Source organism: Orcinus orca, chromosome 8 (genome assembly GCF_937001465.1).
Source record: "Orcinus orca chromosome 8, mOrcOrc1.1, whole genome shotgun sequence".
Classification (NCBI taxonomy): Eukaryota; Metazoa; Chordata; class Mammalia; order Artiodactyla; family Delphinidae; genus Orcinus; species Orcinus orca.
Genome location: NC_064566.1, coordinates 36,411,057 through 36,431,094, shown reverse-complemented (window position 1 = coordinate 36,431,094; position 20,038 = coordinate 36,411,057). Strand labels below are relative to the sequence as shown.

Sequence of the window (20,038 nt, the reverse complement as noted above, 5' to 3'; positions counted from 1 at the left end):
CTTCTGCCTTGGTGTGAATTGGTTTATCAGCATCTTTTCAAGAGAGGGGTTGCACATCAGGTGATGGAGAGGAAAACCCAGGAGGGGAATGGAAGGCAGACCAGATAAGCTCGTTTAATTCTCTGTGTTGCCAGAGGCTGACCCCAGACACAGCTTTGAGCAGGTCGTGGCCTGAGCACTATTGACCAGGGACATTCATATCAGAATTGACAACACAGTAACAAAAACTGCCAGTTATTGGGCACCTACTAAGTACCATACACATATCCTCTCATACGATAACCACCACCACCCTGAGTGGTAGGTGTTATAACGCCCATTTTACAGATGAGGTCACTAATCAGGTTAAATTACTCATGATCATAATTCAGTAAATGGCAGAATCAGGATTTGAACCCAGATCTGTCTGACCCCAAAGCCTTTGTTATCCTGTAAATATCACTGTTTAGCCCTGATCACTCCCCTTTTAGCATCTGTGTCAGCTCCTAATGGAGGCCTCCACTTGGAATAATCCCTCTTGGGAGCGCTAGGACGTTTGGGATCATTACTCTGAAATTGTAGGAGGAGAAATGATGTGCAGAATGCTGTGCTGAACGAACACGCACAGAGGCATCCTTTGGGCCTTTCCGATGATGCTGTTCCCCTGAGGAGTTTCCACCCTCAGAAGGACTGCTGTATCCAAAAGCAGGTACTCTGCAGAGTTCAACTGTAGGCCTCTATTCTGGGAGCCTCCAGAGTGAGGACTGGCTTTGAGAAGTTAGCCACAGCTCCCCTTCCAGGTCTCTCTCTTTGTTTCAAGGGAAAAATCAGCAAGTCAGGAAATAATAGGGAAATGAAACATTCTAGGCAGTAGGAAGCAAGGTGGAAGAAGATAGTCACTGGAGGGATTTGAGATTCTTGTTTTGCATTTTTTTCCTCCTCTAGAGAGACTTTTTTTGTATCCATATGGACTTACCCATTTGCTGTAACAGCAGAGAGACTCCTATAAAATTTTTTTAAAAAGGAATTCTTGACAACCTCTTGGAAAGCCTAAGTTATAAATATCATAAAAGATAAGGAGGATAACATTGCCAAATTAAAGGAAGGAGTTGGGCAAGGCATTAAAGCAGCACGGGAAACAGTCTGACAGAGGGGCTCAAGCTCCATGCGGCCCCCGAGTCCCCCGTTCTCAAGCTTTCTGTTTCAAAGCCACCAAGAGAGCTAGAGATGACTTTCTCAAATCTTTGATGCTTGAATGGCCAGAGCTTGGACAGAAGGTACGGAGCCCCTTGTGCTACTGGCCAAAGATGGCTTTCTGTGTCTGTCAAGTAAGCAGCAGCATGTGGGGCTTACAAGGAAAGATGTTCCTGAATGCTTCCCCACCTGGGCGGATTTGAAGCACCAGCATACATTTCCCTTTTTCTGGGGTCCCCTTCTAAAATTAAAACTACAGTGTCTGGGCCCTGCCTGCTCTGTCCTGTGGTGATGTGCATCTCCCGGACCATACTGTGACCCATGACCATGTAAGTGACCATATGATGCTGCTGGACCCCAACACTGACATAGGGAGAGAAAAAAGTGAAGCTGGAAAATCATGCATCAGGTCGTGGTCCCTAGGAATGCAGAGCAGAAAGGCAACACTGGTGAGACAGGCATTTCGGAGGGCAGTTCCCCAAAGGACATTTTGGCTTCGTTTCATGGTTGGATTTCTTGTTTTTATTTTTTTCTTCTATTCTATTTTTATTTTTGGGAAGTGTCAGGGGAAGGAGTGTCAGGAGAGCATGGAGGCTTGTTAGATAGGAAACAGACTTCCTAGTACATGTGACCACAGATGCTGCCCTACCCTTCCCATCCCTCCCTGTCTCGGTGCCCAGCCTGGATGTCACTGGAGCCCCACCTTGAAGGCGCTGCTTGATCCATCCCTAACACAACATAGCCCATCCTGCAGCTTTCAGACCAGAGGGCTTGGCCTGGCTCCTGTTGCCATGGTAACGGAGTGTCAAGGCTTCCTTAAGAACAGGAAGGACCTCTCCCTTCTCTCCTTTTCCACATCAGCTCCTGAATATGGCCCAGCACTCTGCTTTTGCTGTGTGTCCTCTCTCATAGCTTTTCTCCTTTGCTCACTGGCCTCCAGTCATTCCAGCTCTTTCGGTTCTCAGAATATGCTGGGCTGCATCCTGCATGAAAGCTCTCCAGCCTGAGGTCCCCTGCGATGGGGATGTTCTTCTCTTCCCCACTCTCGGTGCCCAGCTCACTCTTACGTCTCAGCTCAAATTTCCCTTCAGTCAACCAACGTTTTCGAGCACCTACCACGCTCCCCATGCTCTTCTAGGTGCTTGGAGCTACACCAGTGAACAGGACAGACAAAAAGCCCTGTCTCTGTGGACCAACGTGCTATCTCTTCCTTAAATTCTTACCTGACTCCCCATCCCCCCAGGCTAGATCCTGTCCTTTAGTACATGACAGATGCTATTGGTGTCCTGGTTATCTAGTGCCAGTTCCCCTACGTTAGACTGTAGGTTCTAGAGGTCAGGGATTATGTCTCTTTTATTCACCACTGTATACCCAGTACCAACACATTTCCTAACACCCAGAAGGTGCTCCGTAAATATGGATGAAGAAATGGATAAATGAATGAGTGAATGATAATTGTTTTTGTTGACAAGTAGCAATATCAGGTGTGAAGATCACACACACTTCTGGGAGGAAGTGGTTTGTGTTGATAAGAGGCTCAAGAAGAAGCTACACTGTGCTTTTACTGTCCCTAGAACTTGCACGTTCTCGCTCAGCCTTGTCTGGGGTCTAGGTCTCCCACTACTTAAGCTCTAGGCGTTTCATGATTTTTAAAAAATGGCTGTGACCATGCCTGACTTTAATGCAGCATCTGTTTGTCTCCCTTCCAATTTCATCTTCTCAGGAAGGAGACCTTCAAGGGGTGCGGTGACAAACTCTGAACTCATAAACACTAGCACCCCATTTACTCATTATGCCCAGAGCCCCATCTTCCCCCGGGCTGCGATAGTGCCGGTAGAGATGGTCTTCGTCTGCATTAATCATTTTCATGCGCTTTGCACTCAGCTACACTGGTATTCAGAGAAAAATGCTACCATGACAACTGCCACAACAGATGGTATTTGATCAGTCTCTAAGCTACCGAGGAGATACACAGCAGTGCTTCTGAGGTTTGCATATTTTATGTTATCATGAGACCCAGTCCAGCCTTAATCATGATTGAAATGTGAAGTTTTCCATTTGCCTCCGATCCCCCCTCCCTTCTCTTTCCAGTTGTTTGCCATTTGTTTTGATTTTCCTTGCTCTGTGCCTGGCCTGTTTGGGGATGTATTTCTGGATGTGGGAGACATAGGCTACAACATACATGGTCCATGGAAGTTGCCCTGCAGGTCTAAAGTTTAGAGACTGTTGAGAAGCTATTCAACTTTGGAATGGAGAGCCTGGCTGAGAGTGGGAGAAAGGCTTAATTGCAGCCTTTCTCTCTTGGATGTTCATGGACCACACAGGGTTGAGGCCACATATGGCCCCAAACAAAGGGAAACTCTGGGAAGTACATCTTGGTCTTGGTTTGTCCCCTTACTCCGCCCACTCCTCCATCCAGCTCCTTTCTGCTTCCAGGGTCTCCGGTGTTCTGGTCCCCCTTCTCAGCTTCCTGCCTCTACCCCAGCTAGTAAACTCCAGGAGCTTGATTCCAGAGTCCTTGGACCCATTTCTATGGCAACAACTACAACAGCCTTCTCACCCAGGGCCCCCCCCCACCCATCAGCAACACTGGAATGTCAGACTTCGCACAGATTTTTTGTCAGCTAATTTTGGAAAGTAGTTTATATTGGCCGCTATGTGTTAATGAACAACTTTCGTTGTATTTACATACTTTGCTGGTGAAGAGTCTTTTCCTTCACTCTGCCTCTCAACTTTAACAGGATCCTATCCTCGTCTTGCACTGCATGTCTGGATCCCATATGAGCCATGAGCCTCGTTAAAGATGGGCTCTAGGGCCTCGCTGTGCTGTGCTGATGCCCCAGGGTCCTGCCACCGTCCTGTCCCCTCCAGGGATGTGGTGGGAGTTTGCAACCTCAGTCGTACTGGAGGATGGATTGTTTACCTGAACACTATTTATAAGAAAACCTTAAGGTGAATTTGAATCACAAGAGAGCGTGGATCAAAGAAACATTCTCCTCTTCTGATCTCATTCCAAGTGAAGCGGGACGTTGGAATCCACATCTGACCCTATGCTGCTTCCCAGCCCCGTGCCCTTCCTGGGGTGCAGATGAAAAGAGCGTGGGTCTCGGCCGCCTTGTCGGGAGTGATTTTTAGCCTTAATGGAACATTATTAAACAGTGGATTTGAAACTTGAGGAATGTTTTTTGAACTCCTCTGTGAGCTGAGAATTCATGGTAGAGGGGAAAAAATTCAAGGCTCTTGATGGGCTTATGAATCGTCTTTTAAATGACGACCCAAGTTCTTATTTTCAGGTTTTACATTTTCTGGGAGTGCAATCTGGCCATCTGGATAGCGTCCCCCGTTTCATCTCCTCGTTAGGAGAAAGCATTCCTAGTGCCCTTAGGTCTCCTCCTTCACCTAATGTAGGGAGATCCTAGTGCTTCCCTTGTTTATGTGCTCTGATTCGCCTGGAAATGGACGGGAGTCAGGGGGTGTATGTCGAGGGGCTCTGTGGACCCTAAAGAGAAGGATTATGTAAATGTGGGCTCCTGGACTTGGGGGAGACTCGACCAACACTGTCAAAAGAATCGAGCACAGTGCCTGGCACAGAACAGACATCCGCACAATGATGCTGACTGAGTGATTGAAAGAATCATACCCCTCAGGCTGCTCACCCTTGGCACTGCTGACGTTTGGGGTTGGATAGTTCTTTGTTGGGAGGGAACTGATGTGTGCCTTGCGGGGTGTTCAGCAGCATCCTTGGCCTCTGCTCCCTAGATGTCAGTTTCCCTCAGTGTTGTGACAACCCCAAATGTGGCCACATGCCCCCTGGGGGGCAAAATCTTCTTCCTTTCCCAGTCTCCCTTACTCAGCAAAGAACTATTGATCAAAATTATGAAATTGGTTGACAGAATGATAGGACTGTAACAAAAATCAACAAGAGAGGAAATATTCTAGGTAACCTGTTTATAATTATTTCTCCCCTTAACAGAATTTAACATATAAAAAGAAAGCCCCATGGGTGAATTGAAATGTACCGAGGGTAGCCTTGCAAGAAGAAATTGCCGTGGACTTTATTTTTTTTAATTTATTATTTATTTATTTATTTATTTATTTTTGGCTGCGTTGGGTCTTCATTGCTGCCCGCGGGCTTTCTCTAGTTGCGTCGAGCCAGGGCTACTCTTCGTTGCGGTGTGTGGGCTTCTCATTGCAGTGGATTCTTTTGTTGTAGAGCACAGGCTCTAGGCGTGCAGACTTCAGTAGTTGTGGCTCGCAGGCTCAGTAGTTGTGGTGCGTGGACTCTAGAGCACAGGCTCAGTAGTTGTGGCACACGGGCTCAGTAGTCGTGGCACGTGGGCTCTCTAGAGCGCAGGCTCAGTAGTTGTGGCACACAGGCTTAGTTGCTCTGCAGCACGTGGGATCTTCCCAGACCAGGGATCGAACCCGTGTCCCCTGCATTGGCAGGCGGATTCTTAACCACTGCTCTACCAGGGAAGTCCTACCACGGACTTTAAATGGTGCTACATACATCAAATGCTCCATAGATGTGACAAGGAAACGTACTCCATGCTCCTTGGAGGGAAAATTCTATAGAATTGCAGTGTTAGTAGAGCAATACTTTTCTTGCATATGTTGGCAGGTGTCCCTTTTTCTGTATTTAGTGTCACACTGCCACGCTGTTGCTGAAAAACTAAACCTACCCATGTCAGCCCACCTACATGATACTTCCCAGGATAAATATCAATACCAAGTGCACTGTTTTTGATTTTGCATTAACAGATTCAGGGGTGGTCAGATTTCTCTTCTCATTTGCTATGGGGTCATAATTACCAAAGCCTCCCTTCAGAGCCATATGTAAGATATTATATTAGAAGTAGGGTAGGGTCCTGTATAGCTCAGGGTACTGTATTCAGTATCCTGTGATAAACCATAATGGAAAAGAATGTACATATACCTGAATCACTTTGCTGTACAGAGAAATTAGCACAATATTGTAAATCGGTTATACTTCAATAAAATAAATTTAAAAAAAAATAGATAAACAATAAAAACACATACGCACCAAAAAAAAAAAAAGTAGGATAGGATTATAGGAAGAGACAAGCGGTAGAAGAGGAATTTTGTAAGTTTACTGTGATTTCAATACTAGTGCCTTTGTGTAGAGGCCACAAATCCTTTTGAATGGTTTTGGTCTATTACCACTGTATACAATATCATGAAATAAGGATTGGTATTTTCTCAAAAGCAGGGTTTTGTAATAGAGTGCAATAACATTTAGAGAGATGATGTTTATTACACTTCTACATGGAAGCCGATTGCTCCAAAACACCTTGCACAGGGTCCTCCCAGCCATTCTCTTCCTTCTTCGTCCTCCCCCTCGCCCCCCTTCCCTCCAAGGTGGTAGCACTTGGCTGTCACTGTCAGTCATCCTGCGCCAGAAAGAAGAAAGGAGAGTTTAAAGCCATCTCGTTTTTCCTCCCTCTCTGTAAGAAACGATTTTCTGCGATGGTGGCAGGCATAACATGTAACATCGGCATTTATTTCGTTGGTAGGAAATTGCATTCTACCCCTTTTCTTAGAGATGAAAAAATGCCTCCCAGATGAAGACCCTGGAAGGTGAGCTGTTAGCTGGGAAAGAGATTGGGAAGCTGAGCTAAAAACTGTGAGGATGGAGTGACCTCAAGCTCAGGGTTGAGCAGATTCTTTTAGAATGGATGCAGTTTTATTCAGGTGTCCCTGAGCTTAATTTAACGTGTTTGGAAGCTGTGAAGACCGGGAGCAGAGAAGGAGAATGCCAGACATCAGGGGAGGGTGGACACGAACTTCAGGAAGACTGCCTTGGAGCCAGACTGTACGCAAATGAGAGCTCGTAAAACGGAGACACTTCACTCTGTGGCTCTGAAGGAACCGTCAGGATATTGCTTGGGGGAGGGGAGGGAGAAGGGTCACATGTACGCTGTGAAAGAGAGTCATTTATGAGTTCACAACAAACCCCATGGGTCAAATACTGGTTGGAGTTCATAAGCGTGTGGCTGGAGCCCGGGAAGTCGGGTGGGGGCTGAGGGGTTGCGGAGGTGAGGAAGATCTCCGCTGTGAAATGCAAGCCGTGTGAAATCCAAAGTTCCCTGTGCCAAGTCCAAGGCAGTTTCTCTTATTTTTGGTCACCGTTGACATGAATCGAGCCCGAACAGTTTCCTGTAGACCAAAAAATAATTAGCCCTGACAACTGAAGGCAAATCAGACCTTTGGGAATGATCTAACTGCTCCTTCCTGAGGGCTGGACGTGAGCTTGCCCTTGGCCGTGGCATCAGCCCTGGAAAGCCTGGGAGGCCTCCCAGACCCTGGTGGGGTCGGGTCCCTTCTGCCACAGAAAACACAGAGGACAGAGAGGTTCGGCGAGTTTGCAGCTCTCCCCGTCCTCTGCGATGCCTGCCATCCTGAGAATTTTGTGAGTAAACACTCCCCAGATTCCTGCTGAGACGCCCATTCACTCTTTCTATGCTTAACTGCCCACCTCCTCGGGGGCTGGGAAGTCTCTCCCAGCTGCTGGTAGGTGGAAGGGTCTCCTAACCTTGTCCCCACCTCTGTGTTTCTGGCAGCTGCTCAAGTGTTGAGGATAGCACTGGCGACAGTGACCAACACGAGAGCTCCAATTCCCCCCTGGTTATTTTTGGCAGCCGTGAGCAATCCAAGGCCTTGACTTTTGGCGCTGCGTGTGGTTGGGATGTTAGGTAGCCTTTTCCTGTGCAAGTACAGACAAAGGAGAGTACTGACCTGCCTCCATCTATCCATCCGGTGTTTTCAGGTCATTTTTTCCTCTTTGAGAACCTTAGCAAATGCACAATGAACCCTCTCGCTGACATAGACTTTTGTTCCTAATAAGAGTTGGCTCTGGAGAAGACTGAACATTTATTGAGTGTATATTGGTTTTTTTTCCCCCCCCCAGATTGAAAACATAGATGCCTGCTTGAATTTCCTGGCGGCTAAGGGAATAAACATCCAGGGGCTGTCTGCAGAAGGTGAGTCTGAGCACTTGTCATAAAGCTGCGCTTTATCATTGGAAATGCCCACCTGTTACCTATTGATGACGTTTTTAGAGTTAAGCCAAGGGGTGCTGGTGGGCTTCTCCGGTTTTGTCTCTTGCGGGTTTTGAGGCCACTCGATGCTTGTCTGCACTTGAGGATGCCAACTTTTGGACCACCTAAGGGATCTCTGAGAGTGCCAAGCCAGCTGTGCCAGCCTTGTCGGCAAGACACGGAGGGAGCAGTGAAGACGGAGCTGCTTCTCTTTGAGAAGGGCTTCATCAAACAGCACCGATTTTATTCACGGGACCGGCAATTTAGTTAATGATCAAGCCAAGCCTTATCTGTGGGAGAGAGAACACTTAACCACGGAGCATATTTAAACTGTGCAAGTTCCCAGGGAAAAATGCCTAATCCTTCTCTCTTAATTTTATTAGAAGAAGCAGCACTTTTCCTAGCTCCCCCCGCCCCCCAAAAAAGCATGTGATTTATTAATGAGGAGCTCCATCTTGACATCGTGATTAGTTTTTCATTAACTCCAATTCTGTGGCTAATTAGCACATTAGCGTCGGCTGGTGGTTCGCTGTTCATTAGGTGTTGGTCTGGAGATGGCCGGTCTGAATTCTCAGCTTCCTCGGGCAACAGCTCGCTCTGGAAGCTTGCTCTGTCTCTCTCCTGTTTGTAAATACAAGCAGCTGCTAGCTCCCGAGCGGCCATAGGCCCCAGCATCCTCCCAAACTCATTAGGCGGCACCTCCTCCAGTTTTCCCAGAACGGGTAGAGCAGCATGGGCCTCAGATGACGCCACCTTTCCCTATCCTGGTCGCGCTTTGCAGAGTTGCTGGTTAGCATTGACTCTGGTAGTCAGGGTTGGGGAGGCGGGGAGCGGTGCGGAAGGACACAGCCCAGTGTAGCGTAGGTTTGCAAGCGTGATCCTTTTGGGGCCTGTTCCTTGCCTTTGCTCTGCTGTGTGGTGAAAGCTTGGTTTTCCTGGCTGTGTTTCTGGACTGTAGTCTCTTCCAGTGTTGCGGGTGGGCGGCCGCTATTGGTGTCTCGTGTCTCTGCACGGAATTCCCCAAGTGGGACCTCTAACAGGCTGGGGCTGCCCCGGGTCAGACATGGTCACACTGCTTCCAAAGGTCTCTGAGGCAGCTTTTGGTGGTCAGCCTTAATCTCAGCTCTGAGAGAAGGGTCCGTGGAGGATTCCTTTGCTCTGGGCTATGGGCCCTCCTCCTCCGGGGGATGAGATCTAGGCTGAATGGCATGTGGCATGCGCATCGCTGGGGCGTGAGGGGTTGGTGTTGGTGTTTCCATGGAGAGGTAGGGAGAAGGAACACATTGCTTCCTCCTGGTAGAGAGTTCTCGTGCTGGTGGAAGTGGCAGGCACACATTCCTCCTAGGTCCTGGGCATGATTGGATCCCGGGCCTGTGCACCCCACCCGCAGCAGAGCATCAGCAGGGGCTTCTCTCCTACAAGTCACGCTTAGCAGAAGGGGCTCCAGGGGATGCAGACTCTGTAGGCCGGCTTCATCTCATGTGGCCTGGAGGTGACCCTGGCCACCCTGCCGTCTGTCTACCCATTGTCCTGCCTTCTGCCTGTCCTGTCTCTCCCCTGCCCCATCTTCTCTATACCTTAAGGCGTAGAGAATCTACTCAACAAATATTTGTTGAATGAATAAGTACCAACTGTGCTTTGAAGGCTTTTATCTGCATCAGCTCCAGCTCTCACAACTGACGTTGGAATTTATAATATGCTGAGTTTACAGGTGAGGAAATTTTCCCTGGAAGAAGTTATGAAGCTCGCAGTGAGTGAGTGGCAGGGCCAGGATTGGAACCCAGGTCTGTGATTTCGGAACTCCTGTTCATGGTGTCTTTGGGGAAGGCAGATGGATAAAATGTGGGCGTGCCAGGTACGGGTGAAAGAAATCAAAAAAGATCTAGAACCTTTGTTGGCTGGAACACTGTCTCGGAAGATGCTGGGCAGCCCATGAAGGCATATGGTGCAGACAGACTCAGCCCCAGCCCCCTGGTCGGTGGTGGGATGTGGCCCTTGTGAGTCTGAGCAGAGAAGAGCAGACTGGAACCAGTGTGTTGAGGAATCAGTCACTGGGGTATAACCATGAAGTAAGTTTTTCAGTAACTGCCCCCACCTGTGCTATGTTGACCCCCATCTTTCCTGTTTGGTTGAGACTCATTTAATGATACCTGGGCCAGAACCCATTCCCTTCAGTCTTGTGCAGTTATTAGAACAGATTATGTCAGTACTTAAGACTCAGTCTTGTTCATTTTTAAACTTCAGTCTCAGACTCAAAGCTCTTTTCCCCAGTGCCCCCCGGTGCAGGTGGCTTTGGAAGGTTGAGGGGGTCTGGGGGGTGTGATGACTTGACGTCCTTTCCCTTCCCTCGTTCCTGTGCCTGAGCCTCCAGGATTGGGGCAGCAGCAGAGGCAGCAGAGTTCTGCTGGGGGTGAAGTTGCTGCCCTCCTCTTGGTGGGCCATCATTGCCACTGTCCCCACTGGGGGTCTCTGCATGCCCTGCTGACCAGCACTCACTCCCATGCTGCTCCCAGGGCCTCAGTAGTCTCTTGTGAGATTTGACCGCTCTTCTAGCTCACCCCCAGCTGGTAGCAGTCACATTCCATCCCCCTGATTCAGGCCCCTCTTCGTCCCCACACTAAGGTGGTCCTGGTAAGGCCGTAGGCCTCAGTCTCAAAGTCCCTGCGTTACCCACCATAGAGCAGCAGGAATGTGTGGGCTCTGGCTTCCACCTGTAGTGATGGAACAGGCCTCCTGTCACCTGGAAGTCCCCGCCATACAATCTCTCTCCAGCTCTTTCTCCCCACCTTAGGTGGCAAACAGGCAGATCTGCCAGGTCCCTGCTAAGCAGGTGTCCCAGCTGGGCACTAGAACACCACCACCACCACCACCACCACCACCTGGAGTTATTCTCTTGAAGCCTCTACTCCCTCGACTTCAAGGAGTGCAAGGACCCCACTGTCTTGTTCCTTGGTGAGGGGAGGAGATACCCTGTCTCTGTGATCATCAGTCGTGACCACCCACGCCCAACCTCAGTGACATTCTCTCATCTGGATCTTCTTATGTTGATTTTGGGTGCGGTGGGTAGAGGCTGGTGGTGATGGTCTTTGGTTGTAAGACTAATTCTGGACTAGTGCTGTCTCGTGGGAGGGTGACTGGTCCCAACTTCTGTCAGTTCCTTGAACTTACAAAGCAAGGCTACTTGGAGCCTGTTTTCCTCAAATGGGCCTTATTCACAATTTCAGGGCTACAGGAAGTACCTCCGTTTGACACACTGTTAAGTTATAGGAGTGGAAATCATGTATTGAGGACCCGCCATGTACAGTCACTGGGCTAAGTGTTGTACACATTTTAGTTTATATCCTATTTAATCCCCCACAGCAACCTTCCGAGATCAGTATTCGTACTACCCCATCTTACAGATGAGGAGACTATGGCCCACAGAGATTGTTCCATGTGGCAAAAGGGAGGCCCACAGAGTCAGCAGTGATCAAGCTACTCACGTCTGCTGATTCAAGTCCTGGTATTTTATACTGCTCACCACTATCTACACTTCTAACCACCCCCATAACTACTAGAAAATCATTATAGTGTTTAAAGAAATCATGTATTTTTTTTTAACACTGTAAAACTGTTTATTTGGGGGAAAAAAACAACATTTCTGGAAGAATAAAGTCGCATCAGCACCTACCAGAATAACTCCCACCCACTTGCTCACATCCACAGGATTCCCATGTAGGGCCGTGGCCTAATTTGCAAAAGATGCTACACACAGATCACGTTTTTAACAACGTGTTAATCCCAAGAGATCACACTGGGAGGCCACAGCGTTTCCACCACCTAGAAGTTCAGGCTCCCAGCCTCTTCCAGATCCTTGAGCTTCAGGAAGAGAAGAGGAGGAGGAAATGCCCACTAGACCCAAGTCTGGGGCAAGGGACTATGCTTTCCTGTTTCTGTTCCCCAGGGACAATCATCTTTGCAAAGGAATAATGTTGCAGCCCAGCAGTCCTTTTCCTGCCCAGCGTGTTGGCACGAGTCTGAGCTGGTATTTCTCCCCTCTGCGGTTCGCTGTCGCATTCAGGGCCTTCCCCTCACTGTGCTGGACCACACTGCCAATGTTCTGCAGGGACTTGAAGTGTTGGGTGTTCACAGAGCCAAATTCCACGATCTCGTCATCCACCTTGCAGACCTGCGATGCTGGCAGGGGAGCCGGGGCTGATGCTGTTCGCTGTGGCGAAGGCTGAGCGGGGCTGAGGTCCTGGCTCTGGCCCAGGCCGTGGCTCATGGCCTCCCTGCGGGCCTCGGCCAGGTCCCGGGCCTGCTTCTCCTTGTCGCGAGCATGCAGCTGGTGCAGGGCCTCCTCCACCTGCTTCGTCACCGCCTTGTGATCGTTCTGCAAGCAGACGATGTTGTGCCTTGCGGTTCGGACTTGGTCCACGTCTGCCCGGGGGTAGCCCTCGCAGTCCACCAGTGGCTCGTTCATCCCGATGCCTTTTTGGCTCTCCAGCACGTCATAATTGGCTTTGATTTGCGCCTCGATCTCCTCCTTGCGCCGTATCAGTTCCTGTATGTTGCTGACAGTCACCCCGCTGGCCTCCGGGGAGCCTCCGCTCTGCCTCGTTTCCTTCTCCGACATCGTGAACCTCGGCCCAGGAGCCCGGACTGCCGGTTTCCCGACCGCGGACACCCGAGAGAAATCATGTAATTTTAATGCTCTTTGTTTTCCTTTTGAAGATGATTGATTGCCCTGAGGCTCCTCCTCTGATTTAAAAAAAAAAAAAAAAAAAAATCAGCGGTTGGAAAGCCTCATAGGCACATCTCCACCCTTTCCCAGGGACTAAAGCCAGGTTTGGTACCCGGGAGGGTGTGTGCACCTGTCCTTGAAGCAGCTCAGGCCCTGTCCTGGCCTGCCTGCGAGAGAGCCACAGGGAGCCTTTGTTCCAGGGCACAGACAGCTGATGCCTGCGAGCAGGGGCTGCAGGCCCAGGTGAGCCCCGTGGAGATGCTGCTGGTCTGGGGCTTTTCCTGTCCCCTGCGTGTTCCCCAAGATCGGACCCATCCGCTTGCTCCTGGAGACTTGCCAGAGTCCTATGAGCTTGGGCCTCAGCCTGCCCGGGGTGCTTTTCCAGATCACTTCAACCCCTCACTCCACCTGTCACAACCATCTGTAAACCTGTTCCTGTGAAGAGGAATGGCCCTTATCTCTGGGAGTTTTGAGAACACCTGGGGTTTGCGCTACCTGGCCCTGAGCCCATCCTCCTGTAATGGGGAAGCGGAGGTCTGGAGGTGAAGACATATCCTATTTGTTTAAGCACGCGTTTGCCGGGCACATCTATATGCCAGGCACGGTGCTAGGCACTGGCGTACACGGAGAGTCACATTAGTCATACAAAACTAGCTTTAAATTCCAGTCAGTGAGAGAGCTGTGCTGGTGGTATGTACAGGATCCAGTGGTGCCCAAAGAAGGCTACGATCAGCTCTGCCTGGGGCAGGCAGGGGCTTCTCAGAGACGGTGATGTTTCTTCTGGGTTTTACAAGTTGAATAGGCTTTCACCAATCGGAAAAGGAAGGTGAAGGGAAATTTAGATAGACGTTGGGGCATAGGTAATATGGGAACAAAGGACTAGCTTTTTATCCATCTTCCAGTTTGGAGAAACAGAGGCAGGAAGATGCTTCCAGGTGTCTCTAACAGGGTGTATGTGCTTTAGGAGTGAAATCGGTTGCCGACTTGATTAGTTCAGACCTGGGTTTGCTGCCCTGATGGCCAGAGACCTGATGCTGAGCTGTCTCCTCCTTTCATCCTGAGCCAGAAAGCAGGAGCTTTTTCTGGACAGTTAGGGTGAAAGCAGCACGTAGATTGTCTCCATCTCTCCCTACCCAAGTCACCTGAGTTTGGCGGTGAGCGGGGCCATTTCTGTCCTTCACCGGCAGGGGGCCCTGTTGGCTCTATTCCCACCCCCTCATCCACCTCCCCTGTGGGCAGAGTCGCTGAGGGGCTTTGCTGAGCAGTACACAGAAGGGCTGCCAGAGTGGGGTGGAAAGTTACATGCTGAATGTGGGTGATGTAGACGGCCCAGCTGGAGGAGCAATGCCACAGAATCCACAATCCCGAATCAGCCCGGTGACCTTACACCGTGGCTTAAGGGGATTGAATAGGAATTCTGAGACTGCGGTCTGAGGCAGCCTTCCCTTTGGCTCCCAATCCCTTTCCTACAAAGCAGGTTTCTTTGTATTAGATTATCCCAACGATTATGCCTTGCTAAAGCAGGCCTGAGGTTTCTTTTAAACAATATTGAAAGAGAATAACTCTATTATCCTCCCTTCTTGCCCAACACCCCCCTATAGCATCCATGCAGATTAGAGCCAGCCAGTGGTTACGGAGATCAGTCAGAACCCAAGGGGTTCAGAATCCACGCCGTACTGAATTCTAGTGGAAATTGGACTATGGCCCGTGTAGTTTATTCTGCAGTTTACGTGGGTGCAGCCATAGGAGAGAAAGAAGAACAGGGTTCTCATGCTGGTTTAGATACCAGCCTAGCTCATGTCTCCTGAAACAAGTCATATCTCTCTAGGTCTACAGATATTTCCTTCTGTACAAATCAGGAGGGTGAGAATAGTTGATCAGAAACAGAATGATGTTCTTTTTCCGAAGCCTCGGGAAATGTCACGAGGGGAACATTTTTGTGGGCTGGTGGATTTTGTTTTTAGACAGCCTGTGGAGCCAGCTTACCAGGCCTCGTGGCACACAGAAAAATGCCATTTGGAAATAGGAAGAGAACACAATTCTAGCTATTTTGGACCACCCATGGCATAAACTGTGTGGCTCGTTCCCAAACAGAGCATTCACCACGCTTGAGTCCTGTGTTCTGAAAAGAAAATTAAACAGTCCAAACGTCCGCCAACTAGTGAATGAATAAAATGTGGTCTGTCCATATAATGGGATAATATCCAGCAGTATAAAGAAACGAACTAGTGATAACGCTGTCACCTGGATGAACCTTAAAAACACGATGCTCCGCGGAAGAAGCCAGATGCAAAAGACTGCACATCACATGGTTGTCGTTTATGGGGAAATGCCCAGGATAGGCAAATCCATAGAAACAGCAGATCAGAGGTTGCCTGGGGGATGGGTTTGGGAATTGCCTGCAGATGAGCACTTTTTAGGGTGATGGAAATATTCTAAAACTAGAATTTACTGAACTTACTAAAACTCATCACACACTTGACTTTATGGATATAAACTGTATCTCAGTAGAGCTGATTGGTTGGTTTGTTTGTTTTAAAAAGATGACCCCTGTGTTTTCTGTAAAATGAGATTATCATGGTTGATTTTCTTTTTGACGCCTGTGACTGTGGCCTGGAGGGGATGTGCAAGAAGAAGGGCTTCTCAGTTTTCTTGTGGTTGAAGAGCTCTGTGCCGAGTTCTGAGGGGGCTGCAGGTACAATGACGGTATTTTCTGAACCCAAAAGGGAAATACAGAGTCAGGCCATGTCCTAGGTGCGTTGCCCTTATTTTCTCATTAATCCTCTGTTAATTCTCATAGCATCCCCGTGGGGAAGGTGTGGCACACATATGCCAATTTTAAAGAAGAAAACTGCGGCTCAGAGAGGTTGACTCTTGGAAAAACTTTGAAGTCCATAAATGATGGACTAGAGAGATTCAAACCCAAGGCTTCTGTGGCTCTAACAATCAGTGATCTTTATAATAAAAATGTTTCCTCTTGGGCTTCCCTGGTGGCGCAGTGGTTGAGAGTCCGCCTGCCGATGCAGGGGACACGGGTTTGTGCCCCGGTCCGGGAAGATCCCACATGCCGCGGAGCGGCTGGGCCCGTGAGCCGTGGCCGCTGAGCCTGCGCATCCGGAGCCTGTGCTCCGCAATGGGAGAGGCCACAGCAGTGAGAGGTCCGCGTACCTCAAAGAAAAAAAAAAAAAAAAAAAAGCTTCCTCCTAAGAAAAAGTGTGTTTATGAGAGCACCGCGCTCTGTCACAAATAAAAAGACGCTTTCAGGAATAGTAGAACAGTTACGAACAATAAATGACTGAACATCCACAGCAGGGAGAGAATATGACAGAGCCAGCTCCATTCATCTGCCCTGGGCTGGGCAGGTAGGTTAAGGGGGTCCCGATGTGGATATGCCTGCTTTGTGCAGGGGGCAACCCCTGAGCCCTTGGATATGCTGCATTGCTAGTTCTTCCCTTCTTTGTTTTTCTTGCATGGTTTTAAAAAAAATGTATTCTGGGATACTTGACACATCCCATAATACAAGAATACTTCTAGAAGGAGAGTAAAGAATCCTTATATGGCCATGAGCTAACTTAAATAAAACATTATCTGGTGTGCTTTTCAATACACGACCCATGATGGGTATGTAAGTAGCCTGGTTACACCATGTTGGGAACCTGGGCTTTGAGCTGGAAAACCTCGATTCAGATCCCAGCTCCAGCATTTATTACCTTGGAGAGGTTGCAAACCTTTCTGAGCCTGTTTCCCCTTAAGTAAAAGGGAGATAAAATAGGCCTCGTTTTCCAGGTTGTAGGGATTAAATGGGATCGTGTATGTAAAAAGCTTCTCTTGATATATACTAATTAGTAGTAGCTCTATAAAAGGCACGAAAATCTTACATAGATTTCATCTGTCATGATTATAGCTCTGTTTTCACCCTTCAGGGAATTCAATTTTGAGGGGAAATTGTTTTCCCGAGTTCCTTAACAGGTCGTCCCCTGCACGCCAGCTCTTGATTCTGTCCTGCCTCCTGTCACTGTCCAGCTAAGGGCCCAGGGGTGTGTCCCTTTACCCTCCATCTGCCCGTGAGGAAAATGCCCATCTTAAAGAAGAACACTGAGGCTCAGAGGTTGAATCTTACAAAAACCCAATCTATAAACTGAATCATCCCAGCCAAGCCTCATACTCTGTGACACTGGTGTCCTTGTCAGAACATTTAGAAGCAGAAGCGGAACAGGCCACAGGTGTGTTCTCCTTTGGTTTCCTTAGGATGGAGAAGGAAGCAGAGCTGAAGGGTTAAAGCTGAGCTACCCAAAGAAACTGGGGGATTTTCCCACATCTGGGGAAACTTTCTGTGCTCCCTGCATTGCACACAGTGGTTTACGAGCATCTTGACTTGTCCAAGTCAGCCCCGGCTTACACCTGTTTTCCTAATGTAATCAAGAACGTCTCCCTCCCACTCTCAAAAATGATGTAATTTGCATGATAAATTATAAGGTCACATGGTAAAAACCGTAACTTTTAAGGCATGAAACCGGAGCTGCATGGGAATCTCCTACAGGATTCTGAGGCTGCTGTGGTCATACAGTAACCAAGACCAGTGAAGGACGTGACTGTTTACAGTTGTGCTTTCACATCTCTGCTCTGGTTTGATCTGCAAAGCAACCCTGTGTGATGGGGCAAGCTGTGTCAATATTGTCATTTGAGGCCCAGAGAGATTAAGTGACTTGTCCAGGGTTGCACAGCTAGTAAGTGGTAGAGTACAGACTGCAACTCATGGCTTTGGTTTTCTGAAAGCTGGGCTCCTGACACTTTTGTCCCACAATCAGCACATGCTAGCTCCCAAAGCGCAGAGGGTGAAAGTTGGATTTTAGTAGTTTGTATTGTCAGTTTCTTCAGACGTTGGAAAGGGGAACTCTCCAACAGGAAGTAATTCAGCCTGACCTAATCAGCAGGATCACACCCCAGGGCACTGACAGGCTTGCAGGGAATCGGGCTTGTTTCTGAAAGAACCCCATTCATGCCTTCTGCCCCTCAACTGGTCCTTGGAGGAAACTCTGGTTCCTTTGTCAGCATCCTCTTGCCCAGCCTGGGGCTAACTTGGAGGTGTGTGTTACCCACACAGGGGAGGGGGGGCTTCCCTTCCTCCAACCCCACTCCCTCTAACCCCCTTGCCAGTTCAGAAAAAGAATTTCTGCCTAAGGGTGGAAGCAAAGCTGAGGGAGCCCCTAGGTTCCTTCTTCTCTGTCCCCCAAGCTGGGTGGCCCTATTACTTTACCCTCAGGGTCAGTTTATACCCTGGCCATCAGCATCTGGTGTTAAAAGAACTGCAGAAAAGGAGGGATTGCCCAAGGGGAAACACCCTTGCATCCAGAGTCTCTGCCTGTGAATAAATATTTTATTCCTTCTCTGCTGCACTTAATACATGCCTCGAGGCAAATGCATTTTTTATCATTGGAAAAATTACATCTGGAATAAAAAATTTTCTTAGCCCCACTCTGCACAAATTTCTTTTAATATAGGAGAATTTTTGTGTGAGTTCTTTATAGAAACAACCCCTATCTCCTATTCCCACACCCACCCCAATTTCAAGTTATTTATTCAATGGGCAAGAGAGACACAGAGCCTTCTGAGGGCAGGATGATTGGGCGAAGCAGGGCGAGGATTTTGGAGTGAGTCGGCAGCCGCTGGCTCACTCCGGGTGGCTTGAAGTACAGAGCACAGATTGGGCAGGGCCGCGTGGAGACCGGTGAGTTTCCCTCAGTGCTTCTGTCCCTGGACAGCTCGCTCTGTGTCCTGAACAAGCACGGTCTTGCTCAGGACTCTGTCTTTTTCGGTTGTGTCCTTCCTGAGAATTTCCCCCTGGCACTCACCAGACATCCCAGTTGCTGCTTGCCTCGGGTGTCCACTCTAATCCCAGTGGGGAGAATCAACTAATTTCTTTGTGGTTTTGGCCTGATTTTAATTGACTGGGACACCAATTAAGTGTTCAGGAAATCTGTCATATCCTAGAGGAATTAAAACGCGTGCGAGGGCTGAAGCAGCCTCTTGAAAGGGTGCGAGACAGGGCTCCCCAGAAAGGCTTCCTCCTCTAACCAGAACCTCTTCACTGTCTTGCAGAAATCAGGAATGGAAACCTCAAGGCCATTCTAGGCCTCTTCTTCAGCCTCTCCCGGTACAAGCAGCAGCAGCAGCCCCAGAAGCCGCACCTCCCCTCGCCACTGCTGCCCGCCGTGTCCCCGGCGGCCGGGACCCCCTCCCAGTGCCAGGCTGGCGCTCCTCAGCAACAGGTGCCCGCCGCTCCCCAAGCCCCGTGCCAGCCTCACCAGCCAGCGCCACACCAGCCGTCAAAAGCACAAGCTGAGATGCAGTCCAGGTGGGCTCTCCTCGCCAAATGATACTTCTGCTTTTTTTCAGGGGTCTTCTGCCCCACTGACCACATTCTAGCCTGTGCCGGACGTGTGTGTCATTTGCGCTTCTTCCGTGCTGAGAACTGCCGGTAGTTAGTGGGGAATTAGCGTGACCTTGAAATGGATGTGCCTGGCGGAGATGTGTACTTTGTAGATCAGAATCGCCAGCAGCCAGAGCTAATTAGCTGCTCCTGCCTGAACTCTGGCCTCTTATACACACACCTTCGTAGGCAATCAACAGCCCCTAAAATAGACTTCAAGTTTCTTTTGCTTGTCTGCCTACAAGCTGGGTGTTCAGTGTTATATGTGCAAGTAATTTCCCTTAGTGGAGGCAAAAGTTCTCCAGCAGATGCCTCTGCTTTGCCAGAAGAGAAATACTGAGAGCACAGAAGAAAGATGGCCAGTGGTTTTTAGCAGGGAAAGAGGCATTCTCCCTTCCCTGAGAGGGCCAGCATCCCCTAGTGGGGAGCAGTTACCATTAAATGTGACTGACTTTTGTTGACCTTAGAGACCAGGTAGCAGTGTCAGCTGTGGCCCTCTGCTTTTTGGATTAGGACCTAGATTTTGTTTGTTGTTTCCAGAGGGACCCACGCTTGCCAGAGGGACTCGCCATAGAATGATAACGCTAGCAGAACGCTGGGGCAGTTACCATCTACTCTGTTACAGTGTATAGATGCATTCCTAAACAACTCTGC

General features: G+C 49.1%; 1 protein-coding gene and 1 pseudogene across 5 annotated transcripts in view; one reads left to right on the top strand and one right to left on the bottom strand.

The window, feature by feature from the left end:
* The window catches only part of NAV2 (neuron navigator 2), a 399,505-nt gene that overhangs the window by 154,676 nt on the left and 224,791 nt on the right, over nucleotides 1–20,038 (top strand). For all 5 annotated transcript variants that reach the window (XR_007478781.1, XM_033409220.2, XM_049713471.1 and 2 more), the window contains exons 4-5: nucleotides 8,102–8,174; nucleotides 19,054–19,309. Coding sequence is in view for 4 of the 5 variants with exons in the window: in XM_033409220.2 (XP_033265111.1) it covers nucleotides 8,102–8,174; nucleotides 19,054–19,309 (329 nt within the window). In the remaining variant the exon portion in view is untranslated. The remainder of the gene's footprint in view (nucleotides 1–8,101; nucleotides 8,175–19,053; nucleotides 19,310–20,038) is intronic.
* LOC101275561 (26S proteasome non-ATPase regulatory subunit 9-like) lies at nucleotides 11,824–12,946 on the bottom strand (annotated as a pseudogene).